Genomic DNA, 17,841 nt, shown 5'->3' with positions numbered 1-17,841 from the left:
AACTGCAGGCTGGCACGAGTAGCCGTGCAGCTGACATATTTGGAGCCTCAGCAACTCGACCACACGAAACAGAGGAGACGTACAGACAAGGTTCAGGTATGCGGTGACTCTTCTATTTCGGTGTGGTCGGCAGCCAGGCTTTTGGTGAGGAGGTTGACAGCCATGGAAGAAAGGAACAAACTTTGTGATTTGAGGCAAGGTGCGCAACTGCCAAGGCAGCCAAGAGCCAAGCCGTTCTCGAATTCAACCTCCAATAAAATAAGATGTGAAATCTTAGGTATCTTGCACGAATTACATGACGAGGAGCACAGGCAAAGGCTTCGGGCAGGCGTAGCCAGTAGATAAAACATCTTGACAAGATGTTAAGCCTGATACGTCGGTTCCATGCTGGCCGATGAGGAGACAATTGTCCGAGCACGGCTGGCAGAAAGGCTTTGCCATTCTCGACAACGTGACTCGCCGGAACAGCAACGGTGAGTGTCAGTCAAGATTAGTCGCGGCAGCGGGATGCTCTCCCGAAGACGGGATATAAAAATCCGGGATGACTCCTTCGTCATGCATAAGTGGGTGCCACTGTACAGAAAGACACCAGGAACACCCGGCGCCACGTGGAAACGGTTGCCCAAGGTGTCACTATACATCAAGTGTACTATCGAAGCTCAGCAGCAGACCCCTTTAGGGTTGCGATTGACGGCCACCAACATGCTGCTGTGAGACATAATTGGGTTAAGTATGTATGTGTGCGTGTGGCATGGGCCTGTGTGTGTCGCTATCTGGCCGGCAGGGTCAAGATGAAGACTTCGATAAGCTTGTGCGGGCTGCAGGGATAGATGGCTTTTCGGCAGCAGAACTGGGGGCTGGCTTGACAGGTGTCGACTGGGTATAGTGAAGTGAACCAGTGAGGTGAGCCAGTGAGCTCTCGGCGATAGAGCACGGGTAGTCTGAACGGTGGAGGCACTTTGTTGTCGGTGTAAAAGATGCTGTACAAGATGCTTGCTTGTTTGTTTGTTTGTTTGCCTACCTGTATGTATGTATGTAAATCAAGACGGTGTGACGTCAACACACAAGATAGTATGTAAGTACCTAGATTAATCAGATATCGAAAAGGTTGCGGTCTACTATGCAGTAGTCCTTGATATCTGTCGCTTGCTAATGCCAGACCAGGGAGGGAGTCGCCGAAGTGTCCCATTTTGCTTGACATTGGATATTCGTGGTGAATAAATGTTAATACGTGATAGACGCGGGTCGAGCGGTGTAGGGACCCGATCATACCTAAGGTACGCATGTTGAAGGTGCCTGATCCAGTATAAACAGAAGGAAGATAAGATAGATTCCTTGGTCAAGGAAAGAAAGTCCTTCAGGTGTTATGTCGGTTTCTCTCCCTTGACATGAATCATCCAAAGACGTTGGCATTTTTAATCGATTATCCATAGGGGTGTCTTCCGCTAGAACACATGGAATAATCCTTATATGTGATAAGGTTTTGTTAAAAGACCAGCTTGCAGGGATGTGCAAGCTTTCACCCCTGCAAGCAGAAAGAACCCTTAAGTTGAATACCACCATGCCGATCAAAGCTGTGCAATTCGTGACGGTTGCATGCAGCAAGTTGGCAGCCCTGCTCAGTGCCAAAGCTTCAACAAATATTACAAACCCACCCGAGGTAGGCCAGATGAGAAACCGAGGGTTGCAGGGTGAGTATTATACTACCCAGCTGCCCAGCACCAGGCTAGAGTTCAACAAATCGGCATGTTGACTTGATTGGCCCAGAAAATATTACTACCTAAGTAACTAGTATTTTCGGGTAGTTGGGGCGGATAGGATGTCAAAGTCGGAAGAAGCACTCGTAAAATTCAAGCCTTTTGCGCAGGGCAGCCCAACCCTTGTAGCTTGATGGATGGATCGATGGATTAAGCGAGCGGGTCACGGTTTCGAGCAATCTGGAGGCCTCTTCTTTGTGAACGAATCTTACAGAAAAAGGGCCAGATGCATTAGTTGGCAGAGCTAGCTCCATTGAGGGCTGGTGGGGATGGAAGAGCCCCAGACTGTATTGTCAGGAAGAGAGGATTCCCTGAGTGGTTATGGGAGGTTGACAAGATGGGTGCATATGCGTGAATACCTACCTACTGTACCTACCCTACCTGTACCTACCTTAGGAAAGGATGCCTACTAAGGTACCTTATGCAGCAGGCATCGTATTTCCAAACAATAGAAGAGCAGCAGCTCAGCAGGCCACGCCGCTTTGTCACATTGTGTGCGGATGTGTGGAAACACCTCATAGTTTACTTCGGTTGATATCGAGATTCCGGTCCAAGGGGAATCTATTCATCACGGTGTGTATGACTTGAGCCTCCTGTTTCCTCCCACTCAGTGGTGTTGTTGTCGATGCCATCCAACGGTTGGTCATGTTAGTAGCAGTGTAACGCCACCCACAGGGACAAAACGTTGACCAGCAGCTTACCAGTCGCTGTTCTTTACTGGGCTCGAATGAGATTGCAAAGGATATTGACACAGGAAGAAGACATACATATTTGATACAGGCGTGTCTCGATGCCAAGCTAGCCCGGTTGTAGGGGCCTGAGCAAACCCAAGAGAGGAACAATGGTCTCTTCGGTATTTGGGATAGACAATAACTACAGGACAGGTCGTTTTGAAGCGAGAGTACCTCATCTACCCCCTAATATAGATATCACTTGTAAACAAGATAGCTACCGTTTCTCGGGACAGCCACCACCGATGTGGAAGAATCGGCTTGTGACTCTGAGCTGGATTCCTTCTCCCTTGCCGTCTTCGAATGAGATGAAGCCACCTTTCATACCTTACATGTACCTAGGTTTTTATTCATTCATACTCGACAGCTCGTTGTTTGGTTTCTCTGACGACGTTGAAGTTCTTACTGCAGTATCTTACCTGATACTTATCTGCTATACATATTTCCTGAATGCCGGTCAGTACGCACAGTTTTACGTAAGATCCCTTCAGTGTCTCAGATGGCAGGCCAATTCATGATAATCATGATGTACTCGTTTTCTTCTTCACAAAGGGACATTTGCAGGGTTCAACAAGCAGCTGATGCCAATGTTATAGGGCCAGCCAATGATCCGCCAGCCATGATACCTTAAAGTGGGTATGGAGCACCGAGTACAGAGGAACCTTACCCTGGGGACTTGAAGTGCCATACTCATTTTGAAGCCTCAGGAGAGTGCAAAAGCACATGGGCTTTATAGTCTTGATGCCGAGACGTCGCCACTAACATGAGACTATCTTTGAGGGTTGACGCACGAATTATCGGGTTTGACGTACTGATCGCGGGTCACGTTTACGAGAGTTCATCACCATGAACAGGTATCTTGGCAAGTTAAAAGGTCAAAGTTCTTTTATGTGAAACATTGATTGATTCTCGACCAAGGAACGGGGGATATTACTCGAAAATCGACGATCCAACCTATACTACCGGGCATTTCTCTATCTCTCCTTATCATCACTAGCTAATATTTCATCATCAGCGAGGTAACAATCAAGAACCTCAAAAACAGAACCGCTTGCAAGTAAGCCCTGGACCAAGAAGTTTCTCAAAGGCACATCTCAACTACCTACCTACCTACCCAGGTAACGCTGTCATCACCTCCACAATTCCGACATCCCTGCCCTGTCTCCTCCGTAGCCAGATCTCTGTCCCTGCCCGGGCATGCGCCATTTCTTGGCATTTCTGCTAAACCAACGGTTAGGTTACCTTAGTTGGCCGGGGTCAGCACCAGACCAAGGGTTCCGCACGCACGCATGTATCCAATATAATGTCAAATACAAAAAGGCGAGCAGACCAAGCTGGCCTTCTTGTCACGTTATCAGGAGGAAAACGTTACGGTGACTTTCCATTTCTAAAGACAGATCCGTGTTGCAGCTGGGATATTCTATGACTGAGCCGTGATTTCGGCTTGTGTGAGGTTCGGATGAGCCTCGAACAAGCTGGAAATCAAAACCACCCATAGAGCTTGGTCAGCCAAACCATCCATGGCACATGTCAGTCAATAGGTACCTAGATAGGTGGTAGTGGAGGTGGCAGCTTTCCAAGCCAGCTAGGTACTGAGATAGGTCGAGGACGTGATACAAACCACTACCTACTGCATCCACGCCTACCTTTTGAAAACTCCTCATGTATAGGTAGTAGTTTTGTCGTACAAAGCACCCTTTGTTTGACTTACACACACACATATATATATATATATATATCAACGACATGGTCGTTAAAAACTTCTGACCGCGGCAGGTTTTCCTCATGCTACCTGGGCAAGTTCTAGCCCAGCCACTGCTAAGGTAGCCAAGGTACTAAGGTAGACAGACAGACAATACCTATTTTCGAATCGTGGGACGCTTCTAGAGAGTCGACCGACGGGGAGGCGGCGGCCAGTTAAACCTTTAACCCCCCCGAGGGTACCCGCAAAGATGCACCGCACCGCACCACACCACACCACACCACACCGCATCGACCGCTGAAGTGCATCGGCTCTGCTTTGAGCTGGTGTTGTTCACCAGCGCTAACGTTGAATCTGGCGGTGCGGGCACGGATAGAAATGCGGCAACTGTTCCCCAGTGCCGCTTCAAACATGGATGCTCGAAGAATTTAACAATGGATCGTAGCTAGGCTAGGAAACCAAGCATCAGTAAAGGGTCTGGGTGAACCAAGCCCTGGTGCCCCTCCGCCGCCGCCTCGTCATACCAGTACCACCATGGAACACATCAGTACCGCGCGGCTGGGGACAAGAACTTTGTCTAGTGCCTCGCCTCTGCACATACATAAAATGCGATGCGATGCAGTGCAATGCAATGCAATGTAATGCCTTGCACCGCCATGCCGAAACAGTCACCACGTCCTAATCGTGTGGTTTGACCTACCTAGGTATACTCCGCACCTCGTCTTGAGTTGTTATTGATTCTGTCGTATAAGGTATTATTGTACTATAAGGACCGGATCTCTGCTTGCCGGTGCGGTGCGGCACAAGGCTCACAAATCTGCCGTCATACATTTAGATGCTCACCTCGGTATCACTGATTGGCTCGCTGCTCTACGTCACAGCGTCTGTCTGGGTTCATGTGCGCTGGACAACATGCAATTGCAGCTGATATGATATCGAATATGAGCATGCAGTATCCGTACTCCGTAATACATGAGTAGGTTGAAGCGTTCCTTCGGAGAGTAATACATGGAAGCACGTCCCCATCCATGTTGCAGGGGGGTCTCCGCCGCAAAGCTTGGCTGTACATACATACATATTTTGGGAGGTCCGTGGTCCTCTTTTCTTTCTTCTGTGATAATCAAGGTAACTTAGTACCTACCTAACCAGACGAAAAGACAGATATGTAGAGGTTCAATGGGAGGTAGAGAAGGGTACCCCGTACCGGAGTGTACTTCATGTGTGCCCCTGTTGGATGACAGGCGGGGCTCGACGGTTCCCGGGCTCGAGGTACTGTGCCGTCTTGGCCCAAACCACAAGAGACCTGCTCCAGCGGGTCTTGCTGTCGTCCGGAGTGGCATCGACGTTGAGTGAGAGTTCCTTTTCTAGTACCTGGAACTCATGACACTACATCATGACTACTAGGTACCTACTCCGTCCGCGGAGTAGCGCTGGTGTACCCCTCCTTTCATGATGGGTTTTTCTGGTGAGGTGAGGTGAGGGCCAGGGCTCACCCAGGCGCCCAGAAAAACCCTTGGCTGCTGTGGCAGATGTCGGACATAGTTGAGTGACATAGACGAGAGACGTTGAAATAGCGCATTGGGTGATCGACCAGCAGAGCTGTCGTGTCTTAGTACGGAAATATGTCCTTCTGACCACCGCCAGATGCAGCCTCCGGCCCTCCTTGCTTGAAGCAGCTGAAGCGCTTTTGTTCCTCTGCACCGGGGGCCAATGCACTGTACATCCGAACGTGGATTATAGGGCATGATGAAACTGAGATTCAGCAAGAAAGTGACTGAGGTATGGATTTGCCGATGAAGAACCTGATGTAGCCAGGAACTGGTAATATATGGGAATGCATGATCAAAGAGACCCATATGATGCCGGCGCTGCTCCGGCTAGGTTCCTTGTATGCTCGGCTTCTATGTACCTACCTACCTACCTACTAGGTACCTTACCTTAGGTAGGAGTCTGATGTTGATGTATACCTCTACCTACTACCTACCTCAGTTATGTAAGGCAGCTTCCGAATTACTGGAACTGACGAAGATGTTTCTTGAGATGGACCTGGGTGATGGGCAAATGCAATGTTTGATAACCGGACTGGTTAATAACAGTCGCTGGTCCTTGTGGCATCCAATCCCATCTTGCCCGCACCATTTCTCCAGGTGCGAGTCCTTGTAAGTGCTAGGCAAATTACAGAAAGACGGAGCTATAATTTTTTCGTTCTTCCAGCGGTTCCATCCACGAGGTGCTAACTACTAAGCAAGTACCTGGCCCTCGGATTAACCCTTCAGGTACATGCGACTTCATAATATGGATCATACTTTGCAAAGTACTCGGCAGTACTGTGTGTGTGTCACTCACTCACTGCATCTGGGGGGATTTCCACCCTCGTATTAAATTAATTTGGGACAGATCGTTTGAACTCTTCACTGCTTATAACAAGTTAGCTTTGTTTAATAATTCCCTTCTTACCTACCTACCTGACTGACCCTGCCTAGGCCTAGGCCGTTGAAGAGGAGGCTACCTTAGGTACTCAAAACCCTCACTCACTCACTCACTATTTCTTGCCTTCTGTCGTCTTCAAAATTCCCGCTTCCCTTTTTTCCCACCACTACTTCTTTTCACCTTTCACTGCCCTTCTCTACCCTTCATCTCCGTCTTGCCCTTGCTCCTGTCCTGCCTTATCTAGCAGTCACGACAAAGATTGCTCGCTGCTCTCATCTTTTGTCGTTGGTACAGCTGCACGGGCTTCAGAGCCCATCAACGCCTGTAGGCGTTTGTTCTACAGTGAACGCTGCCACTGGGGAGGGCTACAGTTTCTTGTGTTCAGCTTCCAGTGCATGAGGCGCTGGGCTGTTGATTTCGAAATTACCTCTCTCGTCTCGTCATCGTGACACAGGTTTCCTACAGGTTGCTCCGTACGAGCTCCAGTTCAGTACCTTACCTTACCTTACCTTTCTTCGCGACGAATAGTGGTCCCTACCTAGGTAGAAGCCGACATCCTTCCGTGACCTGCACCCGCCTTGTCTTGGCGTTCGGCATCATCATTAGCCAAGAAAGACTTCACTTGCGGCTTTGAGCACCACCTCGGAGTGTCCTCTGTTTCCCCTTTTTTTTTTCTGCTGTCTTCTTGCTACTCTGCTCAGCTCCATAGCTCTACCTCGGAATAAGCTCTTTGTCGGTATTGTTCGGGACCTTCAATCAATTACATCGGTCCTACCAACAACAGAGCGGAACAGAACAGAAACCCGCCACTCTTGGTACGGGCTTTTTAGCCACCATCAACATCTCCAGTCCGATACCTACGCTGCAGTACCTAAATACTGTACACTTCAGTCCAATACGTTTTGCCGCTCATCTTTTGCTTCGCCTCATTCACTCCCCGCCAAGATCGATGACCCAAAGACAACTCAGATATCCCCCACTGTCCTGTTTTTGATCACTCGTCGATCTTGTTGTGCGCTGCGCTGCGCCATTTGACCAGAAACTAAAATCTCGCGCTTCTGCGTTCGGCACTTCTGTTGTTACCTGGCTTCCTGCTGTACGCTGGCCTCGGTTGCCTGCCAACTGAACCGTTGCTTCTAGACTTGTTCGTTGCGCAACAGACCCTTACTCGAGTCGTGCTCACTGACGCCCGTTTCTGGTGTCGCACCAGGTCGTCGCATATTCTTCCGTCACTTTATTCTCTCGATTCTTCGCCTCAACTACCCTCACCAACACCCGAGACAGAGACAGAGACAGCGACAGTGACAGTGACTCTCGTCTCGTATCACTTCCAAAAATGCCCACTGCATCTGGTTCCTCAAAACCGCCCTCCGCATCGAGCTCGAAACCATCCTCGGTTAAATCTCAAGATGGCGTCAAGAAGTCACCTGGGCCAGCACCACAGAATGGTGCAACTACTGATAATGGACATCCTCCCGTAGACACGCATCTCAAGCCAACAGCCTCAGTAAAGAACCGCCTCACCCGCATGTTCTCATCCAAGGATACATCAAGAGTTCCGACCCCCGCCCCTTCGACTGTCGATTTACCTAATCGCCCACGGGCTTCTTCCACAAACGGCACCTCTACACCCGCGGCAAAGGCTTCGTCCACCGAGAAGGGTAGCGACAAGGTTTCGCTCAAAACGACTGACAAGGCCACGACACCAGCCAAACCCGCTACGAAATCGACCAGTGGCAAGGAACCCTCTCAACGATTTGTTCTAAATCCGGAAGCACAGGGTGGCCATGAGCATCATTTAAAATCTAGTCGACGTCAGGAAAAGCTCTCGGATATGTGGAGAGCGATCATCGGCAAGAAGCAGGACGCAGCCGCTGAGCACGATCTATCGCTCGTTTCAAATTGGGTGGATACACTACAGCAAGAAAAAGAAGAAGCTGGCGATAGAAAAGGTGGGCCCAGCGCAACCACAACCCTGGTCGAGAAATACGGCAAATGCCAGGAGGTGGTCGGCCGTGGTGCTTTTGGCATTGTTCGAATCTCCCACAAGAAGATCGGTGGCAGCAATGAAAAGCTCTTTGCTGTCAAGGAGTTCCGACGCCGACCAGAGGAGACAGAGAAGAAGTATAGCAAGCGACTCACAGCCGAATTCTGCATATCGTCCTCGCTTCGACATCCCAACGTTATTCACACACTCGATTTGCTTAAGGATGCCAAGGGCGACTACTGCGAAGTCATGGAATTTTGCGCTGGAGGAGATTTGTACACACTCGTTCTCTCGAGTGGAAAGCTCGAGGTACAAGAAGCCGACTGTTTCTTCAAGCAGATGATGCGAGGTGTCGAATATCTTCATGAAATGGGAGTAGCGCACCGTGATTTGAAGCCAGAAAACTTACTCCTGACGACCCGTGGCGCCCTCAAAATTACTGATTTTGGCAACGGAGAGTGTTTCCGAATGGCTTGGGAGACAGACGCGCATATGGTATCTGGCCTATGCGGTTCTGCTCCCTATATTGCCCCCGAGGAATACACGGATAAGGAGTTTGACGCCAGAGCTGTAGATGTGTGGGCTTGTGGTGTCATCTTTATGGCAATGAGAACAGGACGACACCTTTGGCGACTGGCCAAGAAGGACGATGATGAGTTCTACGCCCGTTATTTGGAGGGTCGCCGTGATGAGGAGGGCTACGGCCCCATCGAATCTCTTCATCGGGTAAGTTGATTCAATGTGACAAGGACCCAAGGTACTGTGCAACCGTGCTAACTCTGTACAAGGCGCGATGCCGCAATGTTATCTACTCAGTTCTCGACCCCCACCCGACTCGACGCTTGACGGCCGCTCAGGTCCTTAAGTCAGAATGGGTACGTGAGATCAAGCTATGCAAGGCTGGTGAAGAGGGTCTATGAAGAAGATGATGGTCAATTTGGAGACCTCTGAATTCGAGCGATTCGAACTCGATGAGTAATCGACTTGAGCAGGGCGTACGGTTAAGGAACCAACTATGAAAGGGACTTCTAGAAGGATGGCCAATATCGAGAGGGCGGAAATAGCGGGTTGGCGTTGATGGCTGCGTTTGGCGAAGCAAGCCACGTCAAGCCACTGTGATGATTCGACGACCCATCGTTTGGACTATTTCTTTTGTTATTTTAATCGAGCAACGGTGTTGGGCGCATTGCAAACAGAATCATCGTCGTTTTTTAATCATTTTCAAGCGCATCATGTCCTGGCAGGGCAGGACGGTGCAAGGCAAACACGAATGGATATGAATCATGGGAAGAAAGAGACCTTTGGTAGGCCAAGAGGTCCTAAGCCGAGCAGACAGGAAGTGCAGTTCAGTTCCAAAGACATATGGTTTTGGATTTATCTCTGTCCCCAGAGGTCAAGAAGAAAAGAGGCGTCGGTGGTATGTACTCCTGTCGTAGAGACCCAAGAAACATGAAGCAAAGCAGAATAGACAAGACGTTGTTCTCATGTCAGCACAAAGATGCCAAGAGCACATATCCAAGATTGTTCTTCTTCTCTCTGGGCTCAGGCTCAATTACTGGTGTCACAGATGGTAGTCCCCATGACTTGATTGTGGTGAGAGTGGCAGGTTTCCGCCTCTCAAAGCATCCTCCGATTCCAGCAAAGTCCTGATCATCGGCACAAGTAGCCGGTGACATGATTCGCCATGAACTACCTATTCAGACATGCCTTTTCTGACTGCACCTGCAAGTGGTGATAATCGTGAATCGGATAGTCTACCCGGTGTAATTCCCGGGTCACGTTCGCGGCGCTTCGCACGATACTTCACGTATTGTCAGGACCTCATATGGGGCTCCCGAGTTCGTCGCTCTCGCTCGGTCAGCTTATAAAGACTGGGCGGAGCTGGAGAGGCCGTCGGGAATGAAGGTGTTGACTATCACGGGAGGTGTCGTCTTTCTCCCACACAAGGGACCGACGCCATCCAGTGACTTTACTACTAGCCTCGATGCCGACGGCGTCCCCTATGAGATTCTGACGCCCGAGGAGACCAACAAAAGATGGCCTGGGTTCAATGTTCCTCGGGGAGTTGACACAGTCTTGACCCCTGCCTGATTCGGGCATTGTTCACGCCGCAAAGGCTGTCATGACGCTCCAGTTCCAGGCTCGCTTCAACGGCGCCGTTCTCATGGATAACACACGCGTCGAGGCTGTGATGCCCCAGCCCGGCAGAGGCGTAACGATTGAAACGTCTCAAGGCGTCTATCACGCTCGCAAGGTCATCATTGCTGCTGATGCATGGACGAACAAGCTCCCCATCACCGTCATACAGGCAGGTAACCTACTTCAAGCCCCCTCGCGAGCACGAAGCACAGCAGTTTGCTCTCAAGGCTGGCCAAGACGCTGGAAGAAACGACATGGATCCCAGAGAGCGTACATGGCAACGAGCTCAGCCGATTTCTGTGTAGGCTTATTCCCAAGCGAGGCGATGAGCTGAGAGCCGTCACCTGCCAATACACAATCACCCCGGATCGACAGTTTATCATCAGCGAGTTAGAGAAGCACAAGGGTCTTATTCTCGCTCTCGGTAATGCACATGCCTTCAAACTTGCTCCCGCTATCGGTCGACTTACTGCTGAGCTTGCATTGGATGGAAAAACAACTGATGACATCTCAAAGTTTGGGTTTCCCAACACAACACCCAGCAAGCTGTAGTCAGTCCTTGATGCGCCGGATATAACCAAGGAGAATGAATAGAAGAACAGGGCTCCTTTGTAGAGGTTCTAAGTCTGTCTATGCAGGATACGTAATACGTACATGTTGTATATTCGGACCACTCCTGACATATAGGAACATAAGTATTTTTTGTAACCAGATTACCTGTGTTTCAAGGAATGGATTATTTATATCACAAAGGAAACTACAGAGACCTGCAAGCCAAGTATTGCCTTAACAGTTACCTCATCCTATTTCCAAACCCGTCCCGTACACCACGCGAGGTCTACAAAAACCGTCGCCAATAATAGATCCAGGCAAATCCGGGCCAATTCCTGGCCAATAACGACATAAGTATGCAAGAAGAAGAAGAAAAACATAAACCAAACCCCCTTCATCTTGCTCATACCCGGAATCTGGCAGCCCACCAGACCAAGCCGTTTCCAATAACCAAATAGAAGACGAGTATAAATAAATAGAATAGAGAGCCACAGCCGGATATCTGCCTTGTCCCCGCCCCGATGTTGCGATTACTGCAAAAAATAGTAGAGCCCATGATCAACAACCACTACAGCCAAGTCAATCGACAAGTGGATGGTGCTTCAAATCGAGGAGTAGATTGTTGGTGTAAGATTGTTACCTCTGAACATTCGGAATATTGACGCACAGTATTCATAGCGTCGTCAAGATGAAAAACATTATGTCCACCCAGTGAACCTCCAGCTCCGCGAACCGCCGTATCATCCAACCTTTTAAAGCCGATCTGGACGCATGCCACATAGTAAGATGGTTGAAGTAATAAACAGAAATAACGCCTGGATTATTAGGCTAAGAATACGACCAAAGCGAACTAGCCGTTGTAGTAAAGATTATTGTTGATTGGTGGTCATTCGAGGTCTTACGAGTGGAATAGATCCCACGCGCGTTCGCATAATCGGATAAACTCTTCCTTCTTGGCTCGCTGAGTTTCCGGGCTATCTCGTCCAGCACCAAAGGGCCCACGACGAGTGGGAGCAGGTCCATGGCCCAGGGGTGGACTGCCGTCCTCATATTCAGCCCTCGTCCTTCGCCTGCTGGTGCTAGCGCTTCGTGAAGCATCCACAGGTCGACTGCCGGGAGCTGGGGAAGGGGGTGTCGGGGGCTGATGTCCACCATAGTGGACAAGTTTAGGCAGGAGTTCCGGCCGTCCACCAGCAAGCTCCTGCTGCGCTTCCTCAGCGGATCTGTACTCACGACCTCGTCCAGGTGTAGGGGCCTGGGGAGGTGGAGGGTGGCCAGGGGACGTCATCGGCCCACGAGAGCTGGGGCCACTAGGGTAGAGAGACTGAGGCTGAGGAGCATTGTCGGGATGCGCTGACAGGCCTTGGCCAAAAACATCGCTGATAGGCGGTAATCGGTTGGCCGTTTGGGTAGCAGGAATGTGGTGGATATGAGAAGTACTCGAAAGGTTGGATGGCTGGTTGGTGATGTGACGGGTCATGGGAGCAGGGTGTTGACGTCCTGTAAAGCTGTGGCCCAGAGGCGCAGACTGAATAACTCTCTCGTTGGCAAATTGCTCATGAGAGGGCGCAACGATGGAGAGGCCAGGGGCCTTATTTCTTCTCGACATGCCGGGCGTCTTGGCGGCGAACTGTGACAGGGGATCTTTGTCGGGACCGTCCCCCTTAGCAGACTGCTGGTGAAGTCTAGCTTCGATGATGTGTCGTTGTTGCTCTCGAACTGACATGCTTCGCTGCAGCTGCTCCTTCATAACAGGGTCTTGGGTGACAAAGCCAGGAGACAGGCAGGCGATACCGACTTCTTGGATAGCAAGGCCGTCACGAGCTGTCATGGGTCGTGCCGAAGTTGGCTGGTTAGATTTGGGCGTATTCTTGGATAGGTCGAGTTTGCGTGGTCGAGGTCGTGTATGGGTCATGCTGGGAGAGGCAGGTTCCTTCTTGACAATAATCCTAGGGGGCGCGCCGGCTGATCGTGAACTGCAAGGGCAGGTGGTGAGTAAGGGAGTGGCCAATTGATGGCGACGACGGAGATGGAAAGGAGATGTACTTACGCGCTGGAGGGTGATGATTTGGTACCCTGGCCCGCAGCTTTAGGGCTGGTGCTGGTGGAGGATTGGGTTGTCGCATGCGATGTCGAAAGGTTGAGAGAAGACCGTTGTGCGGAGGGGGAAGTTCCAACGGTGGCAGCCGAAGTAGAGGGAGCGGGTAGTTCGGGGTTGGAGAACCTTTCGTGAGGAGCGGGAGAGGGAGCCATTGCAATTGCAGCACTCATAATGAAAAGAGTGCGAGTGCAGGGTTGTGGGAAATGGCGACAGGTGGTTCGTGTTGTAAGGAGACAGGAACGGGAACGGGACAGCTGCAAGGAGAAGCAGGAGGGAATAGGCCAGGCCAGGCCAGTCAGCGAGCCAGAGTGAGCCGAGTACCTGGGTTTTTCTGGGTCTGGGTTCGTGCGAGTTAGTTAGAGACTTCCTTTCTTGTATTGACTAGCGAGTACAGCAGAGACAAGCAAAAACGGATCGAAACGAATCGGTCGGAGACGACCGTAATTGTAAAGTGAGACAGGAATGGAAACGATCGTGAACGTGGCCGACTCGAGTCAGCACACGATTCGATTTGACTTTGGGTGAGTCTTGTCGCGGGAGTGACGGACAAGAAAGCCAGAAGAACGTCCAGAACTGATTGGAACCAGAACCACACAAAGGGAGGCCGGGCTGGGCTGGGCTGGGCTGGATTTGGGCTGGGGCTGAGATGGGCTGGAAGGAATAATATTATCGATAGCTCAGCTCAGGCGACAGAGATCAGATATAGAAGCTGGTTGGTCCGTTGGTGGTGGTGGTGGATGGTTCGACGACGACTCGCTCTTCTTTTTGCCCTGCGCGCTCTGACTTGGGTCCAAGCTCAAAGCGGGCGGTTCAGCTCTGTGCGAGATGTGACAGAGCAAAGCAAGCAGTAAATGAAGCAAGATCCAATTTGCTTTCCCTTGTTCTACATGCAAAAATGGGAGGTAGAAAGAGAGAGATGGGGATGGGGGTTCAGAAGGGGGAAAAGAAAGACGAAAGGAAAAAGAAAAGAAAGAAAGAAAGAAAAACCAAGATGACGAACCGAGAAGGATAGAAGAAGAGATAAGCCGGTTGTTATTTCCTCTCCTCGTTGCAGTTGCAGTTACAGTTACAGTTACAGTTGCGAGTAAATGAATAGGTAGTCGAAGGAGTAAAAGAAAAAGCCAGGGGCGTCAAAGTGGCCTCGGTCGATCGACTGGCGACTTTGTTTTATCAAATTCGGTACGGGGTGGATTGGGATGGGTTGGGTTGGGATGTTGGCTCCAGCCCGGCAGGCCCGTGTTTCGCCTGGTTTCGCTCAACTAAGTTGGTTTTAGTTGGTTCCCAAGTTCAGTTGGTCGTTGTAGTGGGAGACGACCACCTGCACAGAATTGCTTATTCCGTCGGGTCAATTGGAGAGGTAAAGTAACGCGACCTCTTGGCGGCTGTCCTTCTGGAGGGGATGGATGTCCTTGATAACTGTGCCAGTCGGGTCTGGGACAGCGAGAGAAATCCAAATCCAAATCGACAAGAGAGGATCTTTGTCGATATAGATAGGCCGACTGTGTGATTAGGCCTGTAAGTACTGACGGTGCAGGCAGTTCAAGCGGCTAGCCAACAACGTAAATATGCAAGACCGTGGGCCAGACACAACGGATCAGCGAATGAAGAGATTCTCACAACCGACTGTAGATGTGACGAGGGAGAGGCGTTGGTGACGGCGGTAGCAATAGTACAGGAGTGACAGCGAGCGATCACAGATAGCCGCAGTTCCGGTTGCACGTATCAATCAAAAGTCAGGTTCTCGAACGTAGATGGAGGTGGTAGAGGGACGCAATGTTGAAGGAAGATGGTGCCAAAATCTCAAATCTCTCGACAACGGCGAAGAAGGGAATAACAGCAGAGATTCACCATATCATCAATGAGGGGTCAGTTGGGAACCTGGCGATGTTTTATTTGTTGCCATGTATTTTATGAAGGGGGATACGGAGAAAAGTGACACAAAGCACAACGCCTGGTTCGTATCTTGAAGCAATGGATCCAACCCGGCGAGACGAGCCAAGGGACAGGGATGTGATCGAAAGAATAAAAAATGACTGGGGTGCGCCTGGTTGGCCACAGTGTATGTACATGCCTTAGGTCTGTCCAGGGGTGTGAGACTATCCAGCACCAATCCAAAACCTCAGAAAGGACGAACTACTACCAGTACCAGCCTGCCTACCTACTCATGTATTAACCGTAACAGAGAGCGGTGCAAAGGCCCCTATTCCAGAGCATATCGGTTCGTAGAGATCGAACCATACCGACCAACAGGACAAGAATAAGACAATGGTAGCTATCCGAGGCCTGCGTACCTTCCTACCCAGATAGGACTGGAAAATTGACAGCCCGGCAAACATCCTCAAGGAAACAGCACACGAGGCATGGCGAACCAGGGTCCGGGGTGGTCCTCACCTGAATCCTGCTGCTGGATGCACGCGACCCAAGCCAACGTTGGCCAGTCGTTGTTGACATCGTTGACATAAATTTTGCTCCCACCGTTGCTGGCGGTTTGATATTGATAATACTACTGGCAAACCCTTCGACGTGGTCCCAGTTGCTGCTACTTGGTCGCAGATCCCTGTTCGAATTATCGGCCATGAACCTCATATGCGCACGAGTTGTGTGTAATTGTTATACTGGTCGTGATGTGCTGCTTTGATTTTCCATTCAACCAGCATGTGATGTCCTTTGCCTCCAATGTACTGAGCATGGAGTTTCTAGCTCCATCACGCGTCGTTCCTCATTTCCACTTGTTGATCCTAAATTCAGTTGACTGAAGGCTGACTAATACTCCTTTCAGACGCTCTCTCTCTCTCTCTTTTGGGGAGGCTTCTATAGACCTTTGCTTGAACCCTGGTTGTTGAAGATCAAATTTGACTTGACCGCTCCTCAGCCTTGATAAACCTCTTGTGTCGATCTCGGACACTCAGATAAGCATTTGGCTGTTGAGAAGCAGTACGTTGGGTTCATAACGCAGGTCTCAGATCACTGCTGAGGACAAATTCGTTGTGAGCCGTACCACCACCTGTCGCACCGTGTTTCCGGAGGCAGCTTCAGCTTCAGTGTCTTACTGGAACGGGGGAGTGGTGTGGATGGACCTCCAGGGATGTCTAGAATCTGAAAACCATTCCATCTCATTCCTGTAACAGCCAGTATCAGCAGCCAGCACCTTTGTCAAAAGGCTCTATTGATGCTCGCCGCTAGTGAACCCCATGGCGCTGGGACGCTAGCGGTCTCAAGGCTGCTGGTTGGTGGTTCGGGATGGGAAAGAGCCGGTCAACTGAAGAACGATGCAACTTGTTTCGTCAGTGGTCCACGAGGAAATCACTATAGTTTTAATATCCATGGAAGAGCAGCCAATGATAACTTGCCCTTTGTCTGTCATCAGCAAACCAAGACCACTAAAAAGGGGTCCATTGGACGATTCTATATTGCTGCTGATGAGAGGTTTTGACGATTCTCGTTCACCGGGAAGCGATAGGTGAGAATACCTACTTACCTTACCTAAGGTAGTACCATCGCAGCTACCTTGTGAAACCGTCCCATCTGCTGTATGCATAGATGGATGGATGGATATCCACATGGACCTTATAACCTTACAGTACCTAACCTTCACCTTTCGGCAAGGTCAACATAACCTCACCTACCAACGGAAGTCAAAAATGCCATGCATGTACCGTAGGCAGGTGAGATCGGGGGCCTTCCTCAATGGGGCTCGAGTACGGAGAACATGGGTCGCCCTTGCCAGAGTTCGATTTTTCCCATGGCTAGGAGAAGGCATTCCGAGGCAGATGGAACTAACATCCTCATGTCAAAAGTCTTGGAGTGATGACTGCCTCGTGGCCACTGACATCGACCCTGGCTTTTTACTGGGAACTTCACCAAAAACACCTGGCAACTCATTAATCTTCGGTGCATCCCCAAATGAACCCACTTCCAATGATACCGTCCTGTCGTCTCCCCACCATCTTAACTCGCCCACTCTCTCTCTCTCTCACTGAAACTTGCCCCTCACTCGCCCCCGGAACCCCCAAACATCCTTTGGGCCCTGACGATCCTTTGATGGATATTGTGCACCTGGATAATACAGTAAACCCCCATACCAGCTGCTATGCTAGGAACCACAAGGGCCTCTGGACAAGTTGATAGGGAAATGCCATCACTCTGAGGATGTTTGCCCGTTGATATCAATGAGGCCATAGAGATAGGTTTGGAAGCAAAGGAGTGTCCATTCCGTCTTGATATGTCCTTACAATTGTTTCGGACCCCCTCTTCGGCTCCCCCCCGCTTACCGTGCACCATGGGGCAATAGTTTCGCTTTTATAGGTAAGTCAAAATAACAAGAGGAAGTTTGCAAACGATGGGCTGATGAAAAGTATAGTAATCACCTCCAGCTGTCTTGGTGTGTAACATGTAGTCTTACTGCTTCAGCACGTTATTTCGAAATATCATGATCTTCATTA

General features: G+C 50.2%; 4 protein-coding genes across 4 annotated transcripts; 2 read left to right on the top strand and 2 right to left on the bottom strand.

Moving 5' to 3' along the window:
* Positions 1-769: 769 nt before the first annotated feature.
* On the bottom strand, positions 770-1,201 carry FMAN_04483 (uncharacterized protein; the record flags this gene model as incomplete). The annotated part of the gene is made up of 1 exon (XM_041828803.1): positions 770-1,201. The coding sequence occupies one exon, from the start codon at positions 1,199-1,201 to the stop codon at positions 770-772; it is 432 nt and encodes a 143-aa protein (XP_041679630.1).
* Positions 1,202-7,956: 6,755 nt separating this feature from the next.
* Positions 7,957-9,527, top strand: FMAN_04484 (putative serine/threonine protein kinase; the record flags this gene model as incomplete). Its single annotated transcript, XM_041828802.1, has 2 exons — positions 7,957-9,333; positions 9,396-9,527. 2 exons carry the CDS (start codon positions 7,957-7,959, stop codon positions 9,525-9,527), a joined length of 1,509 nt encoding a protein of 502 aa, XP_041679629.1.
* Positions 9,528-10,729: 1,202 nt separating this feature from the next.
* FMAN_04485 (uncharacterized protein) lies at positions 10,730-11,298 on the top strand (the record flags this gene model as incomplete). The annotated part of the gene is made up of 2 exons (XM_041828801.1): positions 10,730-10,919; positions 11,012-11,298. The coding sequence occupies 2 exons, from the start codon at positions 10,730-10,732 to the stop codon at positions 11,296-11,298; spliced, it is 477 nt and encodes a 158-aa protein (XP_041679628.1).
* An 898-nt stretch (positions 11,299-12,196) lies between these two features.
* FMAN_04486 (uncharacterized protein) lies at positions 12,197-13,569 on the bottom strand (the record flags this gene model as incomplete). The annotated part of the gene is made up of 2 exons (XM_041828800.1): positions 12,197-13,274; positions 13,349-13,569. 2 exons carry the CDS (start codon positions 13,567-13,569, stop codon positions 12,197-12,199), a joined length of 1,299 nt encoding a protein of 432 aa, XP_041679627.1.
* Between the last annotated feature and the right edge of the window lie 4,272 nt (positions 13,570-17,841).

This window comes from Fusarium mangiferae, assembly GCF_900044065.1.
Source record: "Fusarium mangiferae strain MRC7560 genome assembly, contig: FMAN_scaffold003, whole genome shotgun sequence".
Classification (NCBI taxonomy): Eukaryota; Fungi; Ascomycota; class Sordariomycetes; order Hypocreales; family Nectriaceae; genus Fusarium; species Fusarium mangiferae.
The sequence above is the reverse complement of the archived record's forward strand: the minus strand, read 5'-3'. Positions and strand labels throughout refer to the sequence as shown.